Here is a 26890-nt window from a genome sequence, read left to right as displayed (position 1 = left end):
ATTTGAGAGTGCAAATACAGTATTAATTAAACATCAAAGATTAACAGACAATTCCAGAACTTTTTTAGTCAAAAACATCAAAACCCCAAAGGTTTCAGGTTCAGGATTACTCCTGTGGTCACGCTGCAGTAACAACTGGCAACACCACGAGATGTAGTGCACACTGCTGGAGGGCATCTTTTGTCAGCTTGAGTCTGGATAAAACCTGATGGAGGCTGTATTTGAAACTAGCCCTGTCTAGAAAACAGAACAGGACAGGCAGGGATGATTTGAATAAAGAAAAAATAAAGCACAGAATTGTGGTTTTTTGCTTGCTTTGTAAACAAGGCAAGAGTCAAACAAAATTAAGGCAGAATCTTTTCTTCCTATCAAATGAATGAAAAGTTGCTCAATATTTCATTGCTGTAACATAACATCAAGTACAATGAGTTGAAAAGAAACAGATAACAAAGATCCATTTCCAGACCATGGCATGTGTTGAACTGACAACAAACAAATAGATAAACTATTTTTGTGAGGTTACTGCAAATTCAAAAACTAAACACACATGCCAGTGTTTTCAAAATTAGAAATTAAGGCTGGATTTCCAACAGAGGCATAAAAACCCTCATGGATCCAACTCATGCTGATTTTAGAGAAAATTATGCATTTGAATACCAGAGAAGCCTCTGGAAAAAAACAAACCAACAATCAGCTAGCCTATTTGCATTAATCACAGTTTATCCAAAAGTATGCAACTGAGATCCAGACACTTTGTTAGCAGTTCCCAGAGCTGTGGAACTTGCTTAATAGTATGCAAGTGTTTCAGCTGTGGCCTGGCTTGATCTCATTCACATCCTAAGTACTTTCTAAAAAGTTCTCTTAAGCTAACACATCAAAGCAAGAATATTGACCACAGGAAGCATGCAGTGTTCTATTCGTACATAACAGCCATCACTATATGCCCAAATGGGCTCAAGTTATACATAAAACATACCCACATAAAATACTGAGTTATAGTTAAAATATCACTGAACATACAAGAAAACAGTAAAATTCAACCCAGTGATTAAGACAGACAACAGCAAGGGGGGAGGGGGGGAGGGAAACAAAAACAAACCCAACAAACATTAAGATAAACATTTTATGAGGAAGAACTATACATTTGGTCTAAAATGTCAATGAGCAGGAAGCCTTAAAGACTTTTACTCCTTTACTTTAACTTGGGCATTTTTCAGCTCTCACTTACACCTAAGGATTGTTACAGTTAGGTACACATATTTACACGTTCACTTTCCTCAGATTAAATACTAGCTTCAAACCTATGCTTTAAAGACCAACTCAGTACAAACACTCATTTCCAAAAATATATTTTATATGGAAGCAAAATGCATTGCATGTGCACTGTGTGTGCCTAAGTGTTAGACCACTATGAATTGCTGCCCATTGTTTGTACTGGCATTACGTTTCATAAATTACAATATGTGAGCTTTGAAGGAAAATGAAAAAACATTAGTTTGAATGTGTTTGTTTCTGAATAGTCTCTCTGTTTTTCTTTCTACTTTGCTTTCTTTTGAAGTGGTTTTCTAATGATTGAGAATATTTTTCAGTCCAAGTCTGCTATGTTGATCTTAATGACTTAGGTGAACCAAGGCTTACATGCTTTCTCCACTTTTTACATGAACCAAATTTCAAAATATTCTTGTCTTCATGTAGAATGACCATCATAAAGAAGATTTTACATCTGGAGCGATCACGGAAACATGAAAATGTGCTAAGTCATGCAAAGCAGTAGTAAGAGATGGCTATTCCCTGGAATTGCTCAGATTCTCCAGATTGCTTATAAAACTTATTTGTAGAACAATATTTACAGCCCTACATTACCACTCACATTTTCATAGAATCATAGAATCATTTAGGTTGGAAAAGGCCTTTAAGACCATCAAGTCCAACCGTTAACTTAGTACTGCCAAATCCACCACTAAACCATGTCCATAAGGGCACGAGCCTATAGGTACTTTCTGATTCCATATTATTTTATTTCCTTGGGCCTTCAACATACCATGGATGTTTTTTTCCTCAAAAGGACTGAAGAGAGATCACTAAACACTCCCTAAACCTCAGGAGTGAGGAAAACTGCATGTATATATATATGCAGGGAGGAAATGAGCAGGAAGAAAAGACAGAAAGTTTGCAGATGTGCATCAGTATACACGTGCATGTGGTGCTGGAGTGTTTGCATTAGAATTTTTAAAATCCTGTGCTACAATATGGTAGTAACCACAGCTATGGTAATGTAGAAATTCACAAAGCCTAAACATATGGATAAACAATTCTACATCATGGGCTAGTTTCTCTCTTGTGAATACCCAGCACCAGATCCAGCTTGTAAACAATAATTTGCATGATCACAGCATACCTTCTATTTGCTATGCAACAGAAAATCTTCAACTATGAAGCACTACGTTAGATTCAGAAAAAGGTACTTTTAAGGTTGTCTTCTAGCATAGAATAAATTTTTCCCATTAACTAACTAATGAATATCACATTCCAAACCATTTTTTTGGTATTATTTTTCATGTTTAAGCCATTATTCAGACTTTAGTTTAGTATTTAAAAACTACTCTCTATTTGAAGGCATATGCCACTGTTACCATCAATAGTATCCTGACTTTACAGATGGGGCTAAGAAGGCAGCAACATGTCTGAGGGCAGGTAATAAGCCATTGATCCAGGATGAAAACAGAAGCTCATAACTCTCAACCCTGTGCTAATCACATTAGGTCCATGCTGTCTTCTTGAATTACTGTATTTTAAAGCTACAAAACAAAGATACTTCATTCTCATCCGAAGACATTAAAGAGCATTTATCCAAATAAGATTACACTGCAGAACTAGAACTGCTGTAAAATAATGGTGAATAGGCAGTAATTTGTTTTGCTTATAACTTTTAACGCATTGCTTTCCTGAAAAGGGGTTATAATTTTTTATTTATTTATTTATTTTAAACAGAAAAACCCATTCATTCCACTATTCTAAATAGGATCAAATACAAATAGGATCGTGCAAGAACCGCTTGTCTAATTGTTCTTTTAAAGCCTCCACTGATGGTCTACAAAATTCAACAAAAACTCCTTAGGAAGTAACTATCCTTGTAGCTAAAATAATCATCCTAACACCTTGAGCCAACAATTTCTTTTCTTAACAACATGAGGTAAAACAAATTTATGGCAACTCTTAACATGTTTTAACACAACTAGGTCCCCCCTTGTTCCCTTTCTCTAAGTTTTCTCTTTTACAGAGTAAAACTCAAATCCCAAGTCTTTAGCACAGACCAGGTCTCCTAGAACCTTTGTATGTCTCTTTATAGGATTTCACATTAGTGATTTCAGACCATTTATCAAGATCATAAATTCACCTTTCTAAGCAACATTCATTAATAAAAATGACAACCAAGACTGAATTACAAGGAAACATGAGTACAATCACTGACCAGGTATTGTTAAAGATAACAGAGCTATTACTTATATATTGCTTCTGGGATTTTGCCATATTGTGCGTACCAACTTCAGCAGCTTCTCTAGGCTAATGAGTCTCTGTCATTACATGGTATTGACAAGCCTCTGAAAGGGGAACAATTCTATCAGTAGGAAGAGCTTTTTCTACTCACGTGGCGTACATCAACTCCCAAGGAACATAAGTCAAAAGGCAAAAAGCTCTTCTGTCGCGATAGCAGCATCTATGGCTCAGATTTTTGCAACAGAGCAGCCTGAAGCCAGCAGGCGTGAATTTTCCACACCTTGAACTGACAGAGCTATGCCACAGAACTTCACAGTGCAAACCTGGCAGGGCAATGCTAAGCTGGACATAAATACTAAATTGCATGCCAAAAAAGTCAAAGAAATAAAAGAAAATCTTTAATCACTTTTAACAGTAAACCAGATGTATTTATAAAAGTCAATACTGGTGTAATCAGAATTTTACTTTGAGTTATGAATGCCTTATAATTTAAATATCCTATACTTACACAGAAACACATGCAATAGATAATGCACAATGTAAATTAAAAGAACTTTCACAGCAACAATGACAATACTGTAAATAAAGTGTGAGTAAATGAAAAAAAAAAGAACAAAGTTTTCTCTTACCCGCAAGCCATGGAAGCGTGGGTTGCTATAGAAGAGCTTCATCTGCTCGGCTGGCAGTGGGCCTAGCACCTTCTGAATGGTAAAGAGCTGGTCAATCTCGCTCTCACCAGGAAACAAGGGCTGCCCATCACTCAGCTCTCCCAGGATACAGCCTACAGACCACATATCCACAGCCTTTCCATAAGGGGCTCTGTAAAATGAACGTACAACGCTTTTCACCCACTGACACCTCCCTCTTACTGAGCTGTTTCAATTGATTTGCCGTATTTCCTATGGTCTGCTTCCTTACAACACAAAAATAAACTTTGATATTAAAGAAACTACCTCAAATACCAAGCCCTCTGTTTCTGCCCTGAATTGTCTGATGTATCACTGCTTGAAAAGGCAGAATAGGAATTCTCAAGCACCCCCAGGGATCTAGTTACCTATGTGAAAAATCTTACATACAAGAATAATCTTCTTGACTGCGAAGCAGTTACCATTCCCAGTTAAACTAGCACTAACTTCCCTTCTCTCCAGGGGTTAATGACTGTGCTCTATTTCTGCATTACACTTTTTTTCCATTGTGCTTAATAGGTGAATAGGCATACTGTGCCTGGACACTGAGAGAACAGAAATGGTAAGAAATCTTTGTTTCAGCATTCATACTGTGAAATTTTAATTAGAGAGAAAAGAGAATGGCCCTGAAAACCATTCCTTAAAAAAGCACAGGTGAGGAAGCAATGAAAGCATCATAAAATAAATAATTCCTGGTTTGGAGCAAAGCCACAGGTGGGCTTTTCGGGAGAAATTCTGATGGGTGGTCTGTCTGTGCGCAAGCAACATTGCATGGTGGGGAGGATGGCACCTGATATTTTAAACTGCTAGGTCAGCAATGAAGAGGTGTAGGGAATTCATCAGAAACAAAACTAAGTGGTGTGAGTGTTACACCGGCAAGGGCTATACCAGCTTTTCTTGAGACTGCATACAAAGGTATTTAATGGAAGTAGAGGCAATATGGATACTCTAGTCAGGAGAGGCTATAGGCTTGAGGATGGTAGGACAAAAAAATCTGAATGTAGAGAATGGAAGTTTGTATGAAAAGAAGAGTGGTAGACTACTGCAACATTCAATCCAAAGGCACAAACACTGAAGAAACACAGAATCCTTTTGGACAGTTTCTGATTTTTCACTTTAAGGTTCTGTTCCTCAGCAAGCTTGTTTAGCTGCCTACCTCAACTCTGCAACAGCTAACACATTACATACTTTTGGCTTTTCATTGTTCCTACTATAGACCGAAGAAACCCATTTTCTGTACACCCAAGTTCTTGCTTGTTGAATCTGTAAAACATTTTTCTAAACATCCAACTTATTCCAAGAATCTCTTTTGGATGCTTAGGTTTTGAGAAGAGACCGGAAAATTCTTCTCATGTCAAAGAAAAAGCATGGAAAAAGAATAAAGACTGGAACAAAGATTGAACTGAATACGTATTTCACTGAGTCTTTTAGTCTTGAAACTTGTAATCCAACAGCTCAACCTCTGTTTCAAGAGATTTTTAACTTACAGGCAGCTTGCCTGTTTCTGGAATAAGACAGCATCAGGAGTTGCAGGCAACAAATCCTATCCTAAATCTGTTCCCTTTTCTCCTTCTTTACGCTGACAATTAAAGATGTTTAAAGACAGAACACCCTCAGACTAAAGAAAAAAAAACAACCCTGTCTTTTCCCCACTCATAATTAGTTATGTCACTTTATGGAGAAGACACTTGGCCAGAGGGCCCTGTAACCCTTGTGATAATTTAGTTAAGTGAAGGTGAGAAAGTGTTTCCAGCTAGCCAACAGCCCGAGTGAAACTACAGGCCACCTGAGATACCAAATGCAGGAGTCCTATAGTAGCTAAGCAAGCTGAAGTAGGACACTAAAATCTCAAGAATTGTTGGCCCTTCAGAGTCTGCCATGAGACTCTGCCAACCTTTCAAAAACAATCATCACAAAATCAAAGTTTGACCCTTGGAACAGACTCCTGACAAGGAACCACCAGAGGCAAAGCAGAGCATGCCAAAACTCCTGAAGTACTACTACTACTACAATGGCTCTGTGGGTTCATAGTTCCCTTACTAATCTCGCATAGTGACTACTTGTGGATTTGCTGAGGCTCTCGATGTTTGCCCCTTCTGTGATGCTGCTAGTCCAACGCACCCATTAGGTCAGGTCTGAGTGCCAAGGAAGGCCTAGTTTTTCTCCACACTGCAAAAGGTAACACAGATGAGAACAGACTCCAAAGCCAAGGAACTGCTCTCAAGATATTCTGTGCCTGTGCTGGAAAACTGAGGCTCTGTAAGCAAAACAGTTTGTGAGAGTGCAACTAAAACACCTACCTCTTTATTAGAATGGAAAAACAAGCACACATTTATTTGCAACCCCTTTAATAGGCAGGTTTCTTCACCGAAATGTGAAACGGGGAAAAGGTTGCTGTAGGCTGGGGCTTTGGAGAACAAGCTAGGGTTACAAATGAGGAGCGAGTTAAAACACCTTTAAGGCAGGGACCATTACTTTTCCCTGCCCACAAGAATAAAGGAAGCTGAATTGCAGATTGAGAAGTTTCCACTATTTACCCTGTAGTCAAACAGAAACCAATCAGAAATCATACCCATTCCTTAAGGCAGTAGCTGAGTAGACCACAACTTTTTTGTTTGAAAAGACATGCTCAATACTTCTGTTCTGCTGACTGTCAGGATTACTCTTGTCAGACCACAACAGGCAAACAATGTAAGAGTGATATGGCTGGATAAATGAAATAACTCCTATAGATCAGAGACACCACAAATCAGAAGTGCTATAGCCTATTCCTGCACAAATTAGATTTCCAAACATGTTTTCACCTAGTAATTTGGTACGCCTTAAAATCTACTGGCTTTTGGCAATATTTTGTCATCGAAGGGTCCAGAGTACTCCACTAACAGTTACCTGAGGCTCTCCAAAGTGAGTAGGCTTTGGATGTTCTGTGAATAATTAGGCAGCAATTTCTTTCCTCTCCTGAAATTTAAGTCTTGAACTTTATTACAAAACAGAAAACTCTCTGGGACACATTTTAAAAGTTGAAAAAGTAAACCTGTATTTGTTAAAATGTGTATTTTTAATAATCCTGGGAAGACTTTTGAATATTAGATGGTTATAAAGATATGTTAAATGCAGGGGAAGGGGGAATGGGTAAGATGAGCGTCTGGGAAATAGAACAGGATTGCCAAGAAACAGACATCACTTTGTGAGAAAAACTTGGCATTAAAAACACCAGAAAAGTTGAAGTCATATGCATTAAATACACATACCCCCTGCCTTTCACTACAAGCTAATCAAACAAATTTAGCCAATTACAAACAGACATGATTCCTGCTAAATTTCCTTTGGTAACAAAACAGTTTTGAAAACTGCTGATCAGATTAATACTACGTCTACCAAGCTTTTCATGTCTTTCCTCCTAAACCCTTATTACTTCTATAGACAAAGAGCAAAATGTTGTGAAACTAAAGAGGCCACAATTGATGCTTTCTTTCCGAGTCTTTTCTATACTTATATACACACATACACACACGCACTTTGCTGGAAGCTTAATAATATCTGTTTTCTCCAAAATATGAAAAACTGAGCTTTGAGGTTTTTAATGCCATCTTTAACACACTATTCTGCACACAACAACACAACTGCCTACCAATTTGATGAAGATTAGCACAGCTCTGGGAATACTGGGATGATTTCATTGACAGAATAATTATTACCTAACGCTTTACCTATTCAAGAAATGTCTAGTTCAGTGTTAATTAAAGCTTCCAACAAAGACTTGTTTCTCAGTAGCACGAAACGTTTTGCCTAATGAATCTTAGGAGCGACCAGTACATTTTTGATTCATCCTGTGGCTACCAATTCCTTATTTCTAGAATATGTGTGTAAATACATATATGCTATACACGTAGAAATTGTATTCTGAGAGGTTCACACAGTTTAGAATAATGCACCATTAAACCTGGTAGTAATGGGGAGATCACATATTGTAGATTCTCCAGTTATTTTTGTCTCTTCCTTTACCCTTTTAACATTCTATGAATTTGTTCACATAGGATCTGAAAATCTGTTTAACCTTGTGACAGTAGGTAGTAAACCACTCATTTTACAGATTAATAAAAGAGTAAAACTAAATTGTCTGGCTAAAGCTACTCGTGTAACTACTGCTTCCACAGCCAATGCAACACTGACGTCTCAGTGCTTTACTGAAATGATTCATACATCCTCCTTCAATAAATTCTTCCTGACTAGTAAAAAACTAGCACCATCCTTCCGAACCACTTCAGCAGTGCTGGTAAAGGGTAACTGGGAAGGAAAATCAAATTACAGTTTTGACCCAAAGGATGAAGAGAACTAGGAGTGTAGCGTTGTAAAAGCTGCACTGCCATTGCTATGTCATGTCCACCACAAGGCTGATGGAACATTTCAGGCTACAGGACTACCACGGAAACCTCTTCTGAAGGGAAGGGGGGGGTGGGGAGGTGGGATGGGGCAGGAATCTGAAGTACATCTGTTATAATTCAGCTTCATATTTTAATCAGTTAAATACTGCTCAGTTTAAGAGAGGTCAACGTGTCAATGACTCATGCCGACTTACAGAAAATGAACAAAAATTAATGAAAATCTGGAAGCCTCTTGAAATCTGCCCTTTAAATCAACCACAGCTCTCCATGGGTAAATCTTACAAAGGTGCTTGAAAAAAAATTTAAAGAATCAGTCAAGATTTATCATAGAAGTTCTACAAAGTGTACTTACCCAAGCAAGAGTTCAGGTGAGCGGTACCATCTTGTAGCCACATACTCGGTATAGTTAGCATTGCTTCCTTCAGAGAGATTACGAGCAAAGCCTGTCAAAAAAACAGTGTGAAAGATTGCATCCTATTTTAAATACAATACGCATATCACTGATGATTTGGCAGTAAGAGGTCATGCCAATTTATGTAGAAGCAAATTGTTTAGAACCCCTAGTACAGAATGACGTCTCCAACAATTGCTTGTCTACTGAAATGCAAGCTTTCATTGATACGACAGTGAAAGCCAGCATATCTGCTTTAATGATTACTTCACTTGTGTACCCTCCTCAGAAGCCTATGGGATTTTGTTATTACTTTTGGCGCTTTGCCATAATCAAAACAGAGTGATAAAAGTTACCTGTCAGTACGTCATGTGAGCTATTGAACTATTGCCACTAAATTTCACTGCGATGCTGCTTGCAGAAGAAGATTCATAACATTAGAAATGTAACACATGCATGGGGAGTAGACTCTTCCAGTTATTGATCCTTACTACTACAGTCTCGCTGCATTCAATTTTTTACACTGGTCACAAAACTACCTATTATTCTCATCTAAGGACACACCCTCCCTGACACGGCAAGGAACAGGGTCATGTCCCCAAAACTACAAAAGGCAGGAGTCTATCAAAAATCAGCAAACTACTTTATATCTGCATTTGGCTCATTCCACGCATGTCAGCTTCCCACCTGATTTAGCATCATCTTCATAGCAAGGCTCTTGCTGAACTAGGATCAGAAACTACATGCAAATTAACTTCCTCTTCCACAACATTTTGTTAAGAAGAATAAAAAATGTATACTTATTTGCAATTGTACCAACACTTAATTCCTGCCCTAAGGCATAACAATTAAGACCACCAACTGTGAGAAGAGCACATATACTGGAAAATCCAGATGTATAAGTAATTTATATTTTTGTTTTCATGCTCCTCCCTTTATAAAAAGTCAGCCAAGCATCACCGTAATTATGTTACTGTATTTTTCACGTAGAAGTACTCTAAGGAAGATGCTGGCACTGTTTCAAGAAAAGTATCAAGTGTCTTACTGTTTTCAAACAAATAATTAATATTAAGGTGAGACTGAGGACAGACAGATCTCTGCAGCAAGACTCCAGATGTGTAGGCTCTTTACTAGAGCTTACACTGAGAGAAATTTTTGGGACTGAAATGCAGAAGCGACATTTTCAAAATGCTTTCTTACTAGGATGTAGCATTAAAACTTGGTCTAAAATTCACTTAAGTGAAATCACTGAGTCTTTCCGTTATTGCATAAGCGATGAAGAAAGAATAAAAATTCCAAAACATTGCAGGTATATGGCATAATTTCATTTTCAGAATCAATAAGTGCTACTTAAATGCAACAGTAATTTTTCTTTATATTCGAGTTCTTATGCAGAAGCTGACAAAATTGCTTTTCTCACACAACTGTGCTTGTAATTTTATTTATTTTTTTAGTATTCTGAAAGTATATCTCATTTGGTGGCTTAGCGTGAAGGAGCTCAGCCCCACTCACCCCTGTAGAACACCAATTCATTCCAAGTGGAAGTAAAGGTTTAGATGCAGATTATTATTATTAGACTAGTGATTTGAGAAAACAATGATAAAGTTGTTACTGACATAGGGTACAGATGTTACTTTTTGCAAGATATCTCTACCTTCCAGAGTTATTAAACTAAAAGGCATGTATGATGAGGAACAGATATTTCAAAGTTGTCCCAAAATAATAATAATTCTGATCTGTTCCCATGAAGTTTAATGAACATGACTGATGGTGGTGCAGAAAAGCTGGAAAGGAAGGTTTTTTTATTACTTATAATATTGGGATTGAGTAGATTTCTAAATGTTACTATATTTAGAACTGCTTAGGCAGCCCTGTTTCTGTTTCAAATTACATGACCTATGTGATTAATCTTGCAAGTGAAAAATCTTTCATTCAAGTGTTTAAAGAAGAGAGGGAAGATAACCAGGAACTACACTGAAGAAATGAGACAGCCAAAATGAATAGCGGGAAGCCCCAAGCTAAATGAAGGGAAAAAGAAAAAAAAAAAAAAGAAAGAAAAAAATAGGTGTCACGTGATACAAATAAACACATGTGCTAATGTAATCCCCAAGCCTGGCAGCCCATGTGCCCATGTACACCAGAAGAATTAACAAGGCAAAGATGCATTCTCCACCCTCCAGGTCAGTCTGTTGGAAACTTGGTCAGTCAGGAGCTACTATGTTCAGAAATCGGCAGCAGCTAATGTAGTCTGAAAAATCAGCCTCCAACTTTACAGGCTAGGTGCAGCATGGATTTGATGTGGCAAGACAGAAAGGAAAGTTACCATCATGGGCTTCAGTGTCACCTATATATTGCTGGGTGATGTAAGAAACCCTTTTATGGATTCACTACTGCTCTGACTCTATGACACCATGCTGAAAGATGATGGACAGAATTAATAATTCAAAAAAAAAATTACCTTTCTAAGGACACAATTATCTTTTTTTTTTTTTTTTTTTTTAACTTATTGTTCCTTCCTCCAGATTGTGCTCAGGTATTGGGAAGAATTTTTTGATACAAAATAAAGGAAGGTATCTAGGCAGAAGGTTAGACCAAACTCTAAGCAGCGAGAAGGAACAGATTAGAAGATGAAGACAGAAGGCCATTTGGGTGAGAGCAACTATGAAAGCAATAAGAGTTTGCAGATGCATCACAATGCAAGAAGGGAGAACATGCAAAATAAGAAATTTCAAGAATGGATTTTAAACAACTCGGGACGTGGTAGGAGAGATGTCAAGGAAAAAGGTGTAAGGAAAAAAGGAGAAGATTGTCAGTTTCTTATAGAGAAATATGGCAAATTTAAGTTAGACAGAGTAAAGCATTCTAACATTAATGACATGTAAGTAATTTAATAGATGCTTAGGAGCACTAGGGAACCTCCATTATTCAGAATTTTAAGAATAAGCTAAGCAAACACCTGTCAAGAATGACACAGACATGCTTAATCCTTTATTTGAGTAGGTGGAACAACTAGAGAATTTCTTGAGGTCTTTTCCAGTCCTGTGTTTCATGATTTCTGTGCTTACGTACCATACAGAGATTAAAAGATTGCTAAAACAAGTAATTTTGAAGCCCTGGTGTTGAAACAGCAAACACACTAGTCAGAAAGCCTATTTCCAACAGTCAGATCCATCTGCTGTAATCGGCATTTTGTACTGTTCTCTTTTTCCACTTCTGTTGGCAGAAATGACACCCACACAGCATGTGTCCAGGCAAGCACCCCATTCAATCTCATTTTTATCCAGCACGATGTGTACAGAACACATGGCACAAGGATTACGAAGAACTATCTTGTTAAAAATTTATGAACTTTTCTATCCAAACTGTTTTGTCCACTGAGCTATTTGGAAACATCCAGTTACTTCAGTATCTGCATTGGGATGGATACATAGACCTTTTCTTTGCACTTGTTATCACATGAGGAATGTGGCCCTGTATGTAACAAGTACCTGCGTTCCAAAACATGAATTATGTTAGGTAGGCAGACAGCATACATTAAATCATGTTAAAAGACATGTTCTTATATTCTAATCTGTACATGCTGAAGAAACACTCGTGGCTAATACCATTCTGACAGACATTTTACAGTAATAGCTTAAGCTACTAGCAGTAATGTCAATTAGCAATAATACTAAAAAATTAAAACTGATCCCAAATTATAAGTGTTGCTTGGAATTTTAAATACAACTAAATCTGAAACATTGATCAAAATGCAAACTAACCCACATGAACAGTAAGAACAACAGAAGTTCCCATAGCTTATTTTCCTTCCTTGAGATTGTGCTGAGCACCACGAGCACATTGTGTTTGCGAGTCTTTTCCAACAGCAGAAAGAGAACGTGGCTGGAGTGTACAGCGTGAGCCAGCCAATGGACCACATAGAACATCACTGCTAGCAGAATTCACATCACCTATTATCTAGTGAGAAAACTGACATCCAGAACATGACTGTACCATTTGTTCAGCTTTTTATTTTCCTATAATAGTGTTGCACAGAGGACGTTGACATGAGTCCACATGCAATGATTTGTTAACTGATGGCACACGCCAACACTAACAGTGAATGTTACTTTCAGGGGGGACATCCCCCCCTGCCCAAAAAATAAAAACCGAGGGAGGGCAGGCCAGGGCCAGGGCAGGCCCTTCCCCATGGCTGGGGAAGGAGGTCGGGGTGAAGTTCCCATCAGGACCCACTCACACCTCCACTGGCTGCTCCTGCTCCCGGTCAGGGGCAGGCACTGCCCACTGACTGGTAGTTAAGCTCTGCACAAGGCCGCGATTGGGTGCCCTAACCACCCAAAGCTGGCGAGGAGGGCAGAGGGAGCAAGGTATAGACTACACCAGCCTGCACCCCCCTGGGAGAGCCCTGGCCCTGCCAGCCCCAGTGGGGTTTGCTTTGCAGGGACGAGGCCCTGAAAATAACTGTAGGCATCTCTGGAGGTCCCTTCCAACCCCTACCCTTCTGTGATTCTGTAAGGGAAGAATCCTGCCCCACCAGCTCGGCAATGGTGCCAGGGCAGCCTGGGCTCAGAGCTGCCGGGGAAGGGGGCCACAGCAGGGCAGACAGGAGGCCTGTGGATACCAAAAAGGCAAAGGCACCTTTGTGTACCTTTGTACTTGTACACCAGTACCCTGGTGTTCTGTCAGAGCTGTGCAGTTCCATACGCTACAGAATAAATTGCCCTTAATTCAAAGAATTAGACCAAATCTTCTAAGGCTTTTCCTAGAACAGCTATTGTTTCTGAATGCTTAAGCAAAAATGCCTTTAGGATTAAAAGAAATAAGCAGCACTACAAATGACAAACGTCTTTTTTGTGTTCCTAAAAAACTATTTCAACCTATTTTTTTAGCATTTCTTCTTTTCACTCAAAATTGCAGAGGTTTGAAATGATAGCTTTCAAACCACTCTTACTGAAAAGTGCCCTTGGGTAGCATTATGGAATTGGTTTTTATTTACCAAGCCAAACTGTACGCTTTTTGGAGGGAACAATATTTTATTCTGCATTTATGTAGCATTTAGAATAAAAATACAGACTGTTGGAACAGTGCGCACTCCGCCCTGTTGTCTTCTGGGGATTCCTGACATGGGCAAAGTTCACCTCGTGCTTGGCTGCTGATTCTTCAAAAGCCTTAAAGCTGACATTAAATAGGTACGGATAGCTCAGGAAACATCAGTGTTAACCTTACACGTACAGCTCTGACTCTGACCTCCAGCCATTCAGTCATTAATCATATGTGGACACATGATTCCTTAATTAACGTAACAGTAAAAGTTGACCTATAACTACACAAGTAACAGTCTATGAAATCTCGTGGTTCCAAAAATATGTAAAAAGTATAACTTTATTGTGTCTTTACTAAACAACAAAGAATTATCTTTTCTTTTAATACGCAGGCCAGATAAACCTACAGTTTTGATAGTCTCCTAATCAGCTTATCACCTTCGCTGTTCTCAGCTGGGTGTCAATAACAGTACTAGTAAAAACCCTGTCAAATATAGGAAGAGATTAATGCAGTGTTTCTATTGACATTAGAGGTATTTCACAGGGCATACAAATTAAGGCCAGAGATCTTTCTAATTAAAGTACCAGCCACAAACCTGAAGTAATCAATTCTGACCACTAAAAGGGTTTTAAACAGTACACACTGTAGAACTCTTGTAAGAATAAGGCAAAACTCCACTGCAAGAGATTTTCTTTAAAAAGGTAAGAAACAGGAATGTTTCTATTGAACTTACCAAAGTCACACAATTTCAGAACATCATTGTGGCTTATTAAGAGATTCTCTGGCTTGATATCTGGAGTATCAGAGTGACAGAGAAAAAAAAATGCTGTTAACTTCTCTTTTTGATTTAGAACTTCGTCCACAAATATTATTTCACTGTAACGTGTTTAGAGATATTCATGCAATCATAAATGAACCATTACAAGAGCAACGCAGCTTCCAGCAATTTAGTCTGTGCACATGCAGAAAATTTTCTGCCTTTTGAAGTGTCTTAAAGTGTTTCTCAATAAAATATAAGAAGATAAAAGGTGCTTACAGGTATTCCTGGCCAGCAAGCCAACATGCAGAATATTGCATATTACACAATAATACAAAGAACGGACATCTAATTACACAGTTAATGAATAAAATGTTAATTGTGTTTTGCTCAACATTTTCAGTTATGATGATCTTCTTGATCACCTCTTGTCATTTGTTTAGAAAAAATGCATTGTCTAGATTTAAGCCCATTTTTTTATTCTTATATGGCTATTGTGGTATCAATATATGGTATATTTTGCAAACTATATTTTACAAAATCTTTTCAGACTCTTGCTTATGTTTGATCGGTCTTAAATATAAATAGCATATTGTATGAGAAATTTAATTTATTTGAAACATTAATTAGAAGCGTTACTCTTGCAAAGCCACAAAGCAAAATACAATTTTATTAAATCACGACAAAATACGTAAAACTAGATGAAGGCACACATCAACATATATACTGTAAGTGCTTGAAGCTTAGAGGAGAAAGTAAATATACAGAGCTGAACTCATGGGAGCTGGAAGGAACTGCCTTAAGAAGCAAAACATGGGGGACCAAGCCGTATGTTTTGGGTTATTTTTCTCCTAATATTATCAAGATTCAAAAGTTAAATGACTGAGCCATGAAATGTTTAAAAAAATTCCTTTTCCTTTGGCAACATCTGTACTGCAGTTTCACTTCGCTATGCATGTGATAACAATCTTTGTATCATACCCCAAAGCCAGTGGACAGCAAGTTTTATATGTAGAGGAATTGAGTTTTACAATAATCCGAAGTCACACAGCAGACTTAAGACCCAGCCAAACTTACAGATTTTTTTTTCTGTTGATATAAAACAATTGCTTATATTAAATGCAAATTACTTCAAGCTGTAACATCTTTCCCTTTACAAAGCAAATTCCCACCCAGGGCTTATTTCCATGTGGAGAATGACACACTTACCTCTATGAACAATATCATTCTTATGGCACCAATGAATTGCTTTAATTAGCTGGTAGATATAGCTTTTCACTTTTTCTGGTGGAACTCCATTTGGCATTTCCTCTAGCAATTCAAGCATATTCTAAATGTTTAAAAGACACATTATTTAAGAGAGTTATACTGTAGTTGTCAGAAGATAACTCGCTTCCAGCATACTGAAGCAACATACTTAGGCCATTGAGCCTGGCTATGCAGAAAGAGTAGTTTAAAATTCAAGGAGTGTATTTTAACAGCAAGCATACTACTAGCTGTTTTCATTCTAGAGAATGCACTTGTGAAGACAATAATCCTTAAGGTGAACCACAAATATACCACAAGTCCTTAAAAGACTGTCGTCAAACCATTTACCTTAAAGCTTCCAAAAAGTCATTTAGTTACAAAAAGTTGCTTAACCAGAAACACCAGGTCAGTGTGGCTACATGAAAAGTTTAGTAGAGCACAGCATTTTGTAAATATCCAACTGTGCTTTAACATACTGTTTTCTTCATTATTAAGCTAGTTCTGCTGCTTTGACGTAGCAAGGCCATGATTAGTCACAAACCATGTCTGTATGTGAATGGGTACAGTTAAAGCAACACAAGCCTGTTACTGCAAATGAAGTAACAGACACAAAAATGTCTCATAGGGGCATAAATAGTAACCTAGGGAATATCCTATAACTATATATCAGCTATATTGATCTTAGAGACATTTGCACCACAGTAACTATGGCCATATTAACTGTCCTATGGATATACCTAGGGAAGAAAATAATCTGATTGTTTATACTAGCAAATTTCCTCTTTGAAAAAGGACACTTAGATTCACATTATGTCAGCAAATGCCTCCAATTTTGCACAATTAGAAGTACAATGGAGTTTGTACTCTGAATCCTGAATGAATAATGGGCAGCAGCAGCCCATTTAAAGAGAGAAAAGTCTTATTTACTGAAAACTGAAATAGAAATAAATATTTTGGCTACATTGCCTTACACAACTCATTTAATTATGGATTTGAGCATCTGTAGATGTTTCCTTTAAAATAAATTTACCTTGTCTTTGACAAATATTTTCTTTAGCTGTATAATAAAAATTTTGAGGTTTCTCTTGTAGGATTATTTTAATGAACACAAATATAAGAACAAAGAAATGGAGACTGATAATATTTGAAAACATTTCCAAGTTTTGCAATCTGTGAATAAATACTGGAATTTACATGCTTGAATGTAAGTTTCCCAAAAAATACAATTCAGATCTGAGAAAAGGAATTTTCTGTTAAGGAACCATATTGATTTTAGTTAGATTCTTGTCCACACAGAAGCTTGTGGATCTGGATAAGTAAGTGAAGAAGTTAGTGTGACAAATACGAACCAAAATACTAGCACCAACACGGCGAGACATAATCCTATATGAAGACATTAACTAAGTGGATGATGAATAAAGGAGATTAGACTAAATGTGAATTTAAGTAATCTGGATTTGAGTATTGCAGAGCTAAGATTCCCTAAAGGACACAAGGTGCTCATCACCAGTTAAAACACAAATAAGCCTACTATACCACATTTCAGTTAATTCCTTCTACCCTTCCCTCATCCAAAAATACAGAAGTCATCCTGGTCTTCAAAGGAACTATTACGGAAAGTATTTGACATAACTGAAAATGAGAAAGGCTCGTGGACTACAAAGTTTAACCAAAACCAAAGGTGACTTAGTATAGAAATTATATTAGGCACAGATTATACATGATGTCTACCTTTATAATTGTATTTTTTTATTCCGATGCAAATAATGTTAGATACTGCAGCCTGATGTTTTTACCAACATTAACAGTTTTTGAAGTATACTCCTTATAAGATCAATTAAATATATTTTACTTTGCTGCTCTTCCAACCCACTACTATAGAGAGCTTAGCCAAGTCAACTATAACAGAAAATTAAATGTATGTTCTAAGTTGGTCTGTGATCAAAAACATTCCACATGTCTGGAAAAATTACAAGGAATTCGGGTGGAACAAGCCAAGCTTTGGATGTTAGATCTAAGTAAGATCCACCACATTAGAAGCTGCTGATCTGCTGGTGAAAAACAAAACTGATTTCTGTCAAACTGTGGGCTAATATAGGTCACCTCACATTATGCAATAAAGTTATATGACATAATAAATTGCAAAATGTAACAGAGACACAGTATTTAGGGTGAGGAATCTTTACATGACAGAGAATTGACTAAAGAGGACTAGACTAGCACTCAGCTAGACTGCAACATCACGCTGCCAGAATATTAAATGAAAATTTCAATCACGGGAACAATTATCTCATGAAAGCTACAGAGATACATATATTTAAGATTGTGTTTATTTTTACTGTAAGTATCTCAATACCATCTAATTATTTCCATGAAGAAACACTAAATGGTTTAGAATTCAGAGGGAAGGCCTACCTTCATCACAAAGGCTGCACAAATAAGAAAAGACTAGTCTGTTCTAGGTTGTTTCTCCCTGGAAATAGACCAGGATGCTTGGCAGTAGTAGGCCAATCTAAGGAAATTTTGGAATCATTTCAAATGAGGTCAGGATTGGAGATAATGACAGTGATCTTTGCCAAATCCCTCTAAGCAACTGTTGATAGTGGCCTCATTACAGAAATATATAAACAAATCCTATTTTTAACAGGGAAGGATGGAGAAAGTTGAAACAGATTCCAAGGTCAAAAGTCTGCGATCTTGTTTTGAAAGACTACGTCAAGATTCATTACACAACATAACACAGGACAGTTAATCAACTTTACAATTAAACTGGGCTATAGAGTTTGGATGGAAATTTTTTCTTCAAACGGTATGTATTCCAGTCTACATAATATGAACTTGCTTGTGTTCATATACGGAAGAACTTTTGGGTTTTTTCAACACCAACTTTCTCACAATAAATGTCTAATTACAACAATTTAGATTGTATTAAAGTTTCTGCTGTTCCTCTTTATAGATCAGAATAGCTTAATTTTTAAAATTAAAAGTAATTTTAAAGACTCTTCCAGAAAGCTGATAATTTAACTGGGGCAAGGACAGTACAAACTCAACTCACTTTTTCCACATATTCAAAAACTAAGTATAATTTTCCTCTTCTTCTGAAGGCTTCCTTCAGCTCCACTATGTTCTCCTGTTTCAAAGTGCGAAGCATTTTAAGCTCTCGTAAAGTGGTTTCTTTGACTTCTTCATTTTCTAGAATGCAAAGTAGAAGTGACAGAGTAAAATTTATTAAAAAACAAAACAAAGTAATAAGTGCTATAAATCTTTATTTTGAACCCCTGATTAAATTATGTTTCTCGATATTACAGAGAAAAAAGCTTATTTTCCACTGTGGACTCTCTCTGGTGCCTGGATGCTTCTGCACTGGAAGAGAGGTAATTGGTGACTGTGCTATCATTAAGCAACGCTCACAGACTTCTCTAGGTTTTCAGTGGCATAAAAAGAAACAAATAATTTGCATTTCTATTTTTTTCATTATAAAGAGCACTAATATGCTTCAAAAAAATATGTATGTATGTATATAGACATATCCACCACCCCGCAAATACATCTCACACATGAAGCACTGGCAAGGTTAATGTGTCCTCAGCAGAAACACTGGAATGCAAAACTCATGTTTGAACAATGTCAAAGAAATCTATTTGATTATAAAATAATTTTATTCTCCAAAAGCTATGACAAATTTTAAGACTAAACCACAGATTTGTAAACCCTGTAAGTTTCCCCACAAGGCTTTCAATGGAAATTCAGCAATGCAGACCAGTGTAGCAGCCACAGAGGGCAGCAGAGAAAGCATTGATTCACTGAAGCCTTCAATCTGATTCTGAGGAGTCAGGAAATTTAACTGCTATTTTGACAATTCAGTTGTCTGAAAGTTGTTCAAGACAGCAGTGTTTTACTAAAGCTTTGTACGCTGCTGGTCATCGAGGGGCCCTGAAGTGACTGGGTTCTGAAGGATTCTACCAACGAAATGTCAAGCAAACCAGATTATATTAGGTTTTATTTTTCATTTAGTAAAATTAAATCCATTAATTCAGTAAATGTGCCCATGCACATGTAGAAGCAGGGTTCTTAATCTCTTAGAACCGTTATCCACAACAGAGGGATATTAAATGGGATATGACTGCATAAATTCAAAGCCAAATCACATTTGCAGGTCATGTACCACAAAGACAGTCAGAGACAGAGGAAGAAGAAACAAGGAAGATAATCTGTTTTTCCAAGCAAGCAAAAGGCAAAAATAGGTTTGCAGGGCAGAAGGAACAACATAGGTTGTGCAAACACATATAATCAACATCAGAAGAGAGTAAAAAAATATAAAATTGAAGTGTAGCAGGAGGGAAGAGGAAAACAAAATACTATCATCACAAATGTTTTGATTAAAAAATATGTAATTTAGAGCAATCTAAATAATTTCATTTTAAAACTGAGTGCTCCGTGTTGGCTTGCATCAGCCTGATTACATAATTTAATCTATAACTAGACACACTCTTTCCAGCGTATTTAGCATGCATATGTCAAACAACAGCAAAAATTCAGTGAAACAAAAATGGCAATAGAAACAATTACAGTATATTCAGTTTTCTAATGAACTACCATATTAATGAGACAGATGTGAAATGGGCTGAATCAAATCCATCAAAAGAACTTCTGTCATATTTCCAGAAACTTGTAAACAACTAGCTACAAATCTGAAAAGCAGGCAGTCATGTAAACTGATATTATGTCATATTCTTGGAAAGCCAGCCCTAATGGCAATGTTGCATTTTTTTGTTTTAATTTTTTGGTAGACAGACAAATATAGTAATCCTATGTAGGGCTTAATACTGAAGTACATTGCCTAGGATCTGTACTGAACAGCCATATCGAGCTCCAAAAAGCAATTCTGAAGTTCTCACATGACCTGGTCAAGATGATCACCACAATTAAATTATCTCCTACTTTCTTTAACAGGGATTTAAAAGAGATTTCTGAATAGCAGAGTTAAAAAATCATCAAATATAATCTTTAAGCATGTGGTAAAATCAGCTGCAAAGCTAAAAGTTTGCATTGCATAAAACAACAGACAGGAATCAGATTTTGCTGTGTCTAACTGACTGAAAATTACAGTCCTTGTAACCAACCACACCTCCATGGCCACCAGCAATCCTATAACAATAACAAAAAAGAAAAGTTTGTTAAAATAAAGTGGCTTCTGTTTCTTTAAACCACATCATAGCTTTCAGCTAAAGCCTTTGTATATGGCAAATCATAGCTGCATCGCCTCAGACCAGGATGACTTCTCTCATTACTTCATACTTGGCTTCTCCTTCTGTTTATGCTAGGCCATTAGGGATCAGGGTTAACTTCTGATGTACGCAAGGTAGACAGTTGCTCTTGTGGTTGCTTGCCAGTTTTGCCTATGGTAGGATACTGGGATTCACTGTCCCCCAGCAAGCGCAGGTCAGAGACCCAGTCTTGTCTTCTACAGATCTTTGGTTTTATTACTGCTGGGTGAGGAACAGGTGTGTGCAGTGCTGGCAGTAATTTCCATGTGTCCTGCCTTCTGCCACCCACTTTTCCAGCAACAGTAAGCTTCGCAGGAGTCGGCTCTTCCCCCCTCTCAGCAAACTCAGCAACACTGGAGAGCACGCAGAGGCTGCTGTGAGAGGGCAAAAAGCAAGTTTCCTGTGGAGAGTGGAGCCTGCTGAAGGGAGGGCAGAGCTGCTGCCTCACCACCCAGCTCCCTCAAATCTTCCCACAGACCCCTGAGAGTTCCCCAATTCCCCTTTGTACCACTGAACTTCTCAGTGACTTCTCTCAGTCTCCTCCATTTAGGTAGCCCCTAGTGTTTAGATCTCCTCCCACAGATGAAGGGTGATAAAGCCCAAAGACTCTGCAAGACACTGCTACAAGAGGATTTTTTGACGTTTTCTGATCACATCCAGTCTCCAACTGGTAGATCTTACTCCTGTGTATGGCACCACACCACAATCTCAGCCTTATTAAGATAGATGCACCGAGAAAGAAAGGTAGTTATCTAGCTGGAGTGTATAATGCAGTCCCTAGGCAGGTATGAAGGATCAAGTGCCTTGAATATTCACAGAGCTAATAAATCATTATAATTTTAAAATCATGTCTTGATATATGAGACCTCTAACTGGAGAGACGTTAACAACGTAGTTATTGACATGAAAGATTATGCAGCAGAAAAGGTTACCTTCACTGTCCTTGAATTTCTTGATAGCCACAATTTCATGTGTCTCCTGTAAAACAAAAGCAAAGAAAGGGAAATGAGCAAGATCTGTTGTGTGTTTTCTCTTGGGTTGTTTTTTTTCTCCTAGGCATCAGACAAAGAAAAAAAAAAGCATCTAAAGAAATTTCCCAAAGCAAAACAAAATTAATTAAAAAGCTGGTAAATACCTCAGTGATCAGGCCAAATGCAACACAAAGGCTGGATTGGAAAACAACAATAAAAAAGTGAAGCCCTTCTAGAATACCTCGAGACATGTGCGTACCCAAGTATTGAATAACACATTTACCCCATTTTTCATTTCAAGTCATCATAACGCATGAACCTGTAAAAGACCCAATTCCATTTAAAAGAAAAGCACCGAGAAAGACTACTGTAGATAGTGAATAATGCCTTTTAAGGCCTTCAAATGAAAATCAATACTACAACGAATAAAGATCAGTAACAACGAGTTTGCAAAACACCTAAGAATACATATGTGTGTGTGAGTACATAATTTGCATGTTTAAAAAAAATCCTTTTGATCATCACCCATCTATCATAAAAACTTGAACGCATTATGTTGTGCATTGATTTAAGTAACCAAATTGTATCTACCTCGCATTGAAGAAGGTTAGTTCAGCAGAAGCAGAATGTGCTACTATTAGAGAGGACTTGCATTGCTTTTCTGCTACCGAAACCAACCCTTTGTATACACTGGTCTAATCTGAACATTGATACATAAATTCAGCTGACATACTGCAAAGGTCCAAGCACTACCCTTTGCTCAAACAATTTACAGAACAGCAGAGAAAAAGATTTCAGAACTAAGGAGATAATATGGATTTCAGACTCTGAGTGATTCTGAAAGGCTTGTCTATAGCTTTTATGTCAAACATAGTTCTTAAATATTTTTGTTTCAGGAATCTTGCAAACTCAATGCTCTAAACTAAACTGAATGGACTATTTTACTAATTACATTGTTAACTACTAAGTTTAGTGCTGTTATATTTATTAACTCTATAGTAATAATAGTTACCAGCACTATGAAGAAATACTGCTAAGAGGGTGAGTAAAGTTAGCTTATTTGACTTCTGGTATGCAGTGTTAGGGGCTTTGGCTAATTAGCCACTGAAAGGTTTTTCAGAAAAGGAACACTAATTGCCTCAAAAGCCTCTGCTGACTGTAACATGCCTATGTTTAGACAGTGAGCACACACCACTTTGCAGATAAGCCAAATTTATCCATTAGCATTACATTCCTGTTTCACATGAAGGAAAAGAAAAATTCATAGATGTTTCAGCAACCACCAAAAGGCTGTATTTTTATTCTCAAAGTAATGGCCAAGTATACTGAAAGAAATGTAGGAGTTAAAAGCTGTTGCCTCACACAGACAGCAATTCTGCACCATTCAAGAAATCTAGTCCATGTGGCTTCTCTGCCATATGCTGCTGTCCCTGATGTGTACAGTAAATGTGATTATTTTGGAAATTAAGTTTTAAAAGCTCTTAGGTCACAGTCTTGCAAAGGCTTGTGTAAGATATGCTATCAAATCTCCTGTAGGATTTTGACTATTCACAGTATGTAGAGCATGAGTGGCTCTATTAAGAACAGGAACATAAAGACTTCAGCAACACACATACGAAAGAAAAAGTTATCCAAACAGTTCAAAATACTATAATATTTAAGGAATTTTCATTTTAAAAGCTTTATCACTTGTATTATTTCAATTATCTTACTAATGGTGTCATAATTAAGTAACCAAGAATTTATACATGACATATTCCCTATCTTTAAAAAACCCAACAAATAATATATTTAAATGACCTGAAGTGAAATACCACCAAAATGAGACCAGACAATAGGTGCTTTGGGGAGCTGCACTAGTAACATTTTGTTCCTCCTTAGGCAGAGACATTGTTGACCAGGTTTCTTGGAGGACCTCATCCTATATAAACAGTATTCTTTAGGAATCAGCAACTGGTGAAGCAGTCAAGCCTAAGCTAAAATGGATACAAGGACATTGAAGATAACTGTGCATAGATTTTTAAATACAACGCATCTGCTTGTCAAAAAGTCTGTAACTTCCCTATGATGTGGAACACCTCTGAAGCAGTAAGGTTTTGGAGTGCTCCATCAGGCAGAACAGAAAATTGGAGAGCATGTTTCCCACTTCTCGGTTGAGTGCTCTAAACCAACTAAAGAGTTCATATGAGGTGACATAAAAATTAGTAGCTCCTCATTGATTATGTTTTGAACTAGTTTCCAAAGGAAGAATCCATCTGAAATGCCCCATTTCTCTGTTTGCCATCACCACTAGTAATTTTGAACTAGATGTCCAGTTTCAACCAAATGTTACAGAGAAATCCAAGTTTTAAAAGGAGAAAAATTTCAAGAAATGTTCACAAATTTGTCATTTATATGTAGAATATCGTTCTGTGGAGGAAGAAAGTGGTAAGAACTCTGTCTCCTATACACTGTATGATGTTGCAGACAAACAGCATAAGTAGACTGTACAACAAACACACATAGCTTTTGAGCAGCCATTGTACACAATTGTCATTTACACAAACCAATACAGAATGAGACTGGATAACATGGAATAAATTTTGTATATTGACCAATTCAGCAGACATATAGTAAGGGTGGCAAGAATATGCTTCCTGGATTAGGAGACAGATGCTAGAGCTGTCAGATGATGCAGGCCAACCTGAAGTTTCAAACAAGTACTACACAGACTAGGTGCAAATCAAACAGATACCACATTGTTAAACCCTGGGAAGATGGACAGACTTGAGGATACGAAGAAAAGCAGAGCTTTGAGGAATGAAGGAATTCAACACTGAAAATTTGGACTCCTGTGGGAATCTGAAAGGTTCTTTTTAGATCAAATGTACACTTCGTTACTTAAAGGTCCTTTTGGAGATCTGAGCTCTTTCACGGATCTAGTTCTCTGCTCCTCAAAACCAGGCCAAATTGCAATTCTCCAAAACAGAATTGTCATTGCCTAAAATATCTTTCTTGCATTTCAAAAGGTTTGTTTCCAAGACTGTACTCTGAAAACAATGTTCAGTCTGATTGTGGAAACCCTTCTTAAACAATAGCTCAGTATCCAACTCCTAGCATGGAAAATTCTCATATCCAATTAAGCAATCATCTAGGTAGATAACCTGTTACTAGTTGATTTAATGTTTAAGCCTTCAGTGAATGTCAAGGAAAGAAAAACCTCAACTAATTCTAAATATTCTGTGCTCTTTATGGAACACAGAATATCCTTTCTGATCTCTACTACTTACTACTACTAGCTTATATAATAAAATATGAAAATTTGAGTTCACTTAGCTGTAGTTTCGCTTCAGTCAACTACATTTATTACTAAGCATCTCATTATCTTGTTCTACTAGAAAATTCTGGCCTCAATATTTCGCTTTACATTCTGAGGCAAAAGCAAATTTGCATATGCACAAGTCAAATCTCTCTTAGCATTGATATCACCTCTGCTTATTCAGCATATCTATTATAAATATTCTGTGTTAAAAAACTACAGGAAAAGCACTGTTTTACAGTTAAGTATGCAACAACAAGTGTTACTGAAAACACTTTGTGTAAAAGTTAAGGATGTACACACACTGATAATTCAGATTCCATGATTACATGTGTCTAAAATGGGGCAAAATATGTCTCCTTCATGTACAAACCTGCTACTACCATTTAATAAGGGTAAACCAAAAATTTCTTAATCCATGTCTGTTCTCTTTGCTTTATATATAAATATAGAAGGAGGAAGGAGATACCTGTTCATGGGAAAAGGATATCTCCAGTCCTGGAGACAGGAATGACTTCATGCTAGGGCTCAATCCCTTCCATTATCTCAAAACAGGTGTGGGAATTGCCTCTGGAGAAAACATGTGATTTACTGTCTGTCCACTTAACTGCAGATGAGAGGTAAGTATTCTTGTGGGAGCCAAGCAGTTCTCACGGCTGTTCTGTTAGCCACCCAGAGATTTCTTTCCCAGGTTTCCTCACAAGATTGTAGCACCTGGTATTTCCTGTCACCAGTATCAAACTAGAAGAGTTCCCAGATTCGAAAGCATTTAATTTTATCTTATTTGAAGGATAGAGGTCCCCTGTATTTCCATTGTCTCTACATAATATGTATGACCTGACACTGCAGTAATGTCTCTCCTATTTTCTAGAAACATCCTTGATGTTCATGATGGGAGTACTCAAGGACAAAGGTGCTCCTCAGCATAATTCAAGATCTTAGAACTATAACATTCTTCTATGGAAAGAGAAACATAGTCTACCAAATTATATGCTGTTCTTGAAAATATCACGTGACAAAAAAGTCTCTTCAAATATTTGCCTCTATTTTGTTTCAATGGTTTCTGTTAGGATTTTTTTTTTCCTTTTTCTTTTGCATATCAAGGAAAATTTGACACAAAGCATAGGTACACAAAAAGATTCTTGAAAAACAGGCAAGATTATATCCTTCAGAAAGTCACATCATTCAGCTATAATTTTACTACCTCACCCTATATGAACACAAGAATTTCTCAAGCCTGGATTTTTTAAGTGACCAAAAGAATAAGTGTTTATAAAAATCAACAAAATGAGTAGAGATAGCAATAGTCAATAATGAGCAAGTGCCACGGAGAAGCAGCATGTTGG

The 26890-nt window shown here is 37.2% G+C and overlaps 1 protein-coding gene across 2 annotated transcripts in view; it reads right to left on the bottom strand.

Annotated features, from left to right (window-relative positions):
- Nucleotides 1-26890, bottom strand: part of CDKL5 (cyclin dependent kinase like 5) — an 81865-nt gene that overhangs the window by 28984 nt on the left and 25991 nt on the right. For both annotated transcript variants that reach the window (XM_086464879.1, XM_009949511.2), the window contains exons 3-8: nt 22208-22253; nt 19064-19200; nt 15970-16090; nt 14737-14796; nt 8922-9012; nt 4128-4317 (exon numbers count right to left, since the gene is read on the bottom strand). In XM_086464879.1, the coding sequence (XP_086321005.1) occupies nt 4128-4317; nt 8922-9012; nt 14737-14796; nt 15970-16090; nt 19064-19200; nt 22208-22253 (645 nt within the window). The remainder of the gene's footprint in view (nt 1-4127; nt 4318-8921; nt 9013-14736; nt 14797-15969; nt 16091-19063; nt 19201-22207; nt 22254-26890) is intronic.

Source organism: Leptosomus discolor, chromosome 1 (assembly GCF_034619465.1).
Source record: "Leptosomus discolor isolate bLepDis1 chromosome 1, bLepDis1.hap2, whole genome shotgun sequence".
Taxonomy (NCBI): Eukaryota; Metazoa; Chordata; class Aves; order Leptosomiformes; family Leptosomidae; genus Leptosomus; species Leptosomus discolor.
The sequence above is the reverse complement of the archived record's forward strand: the minus strand, read 5'-3'. Positions and strand labels throughout refer to the sequence as shown.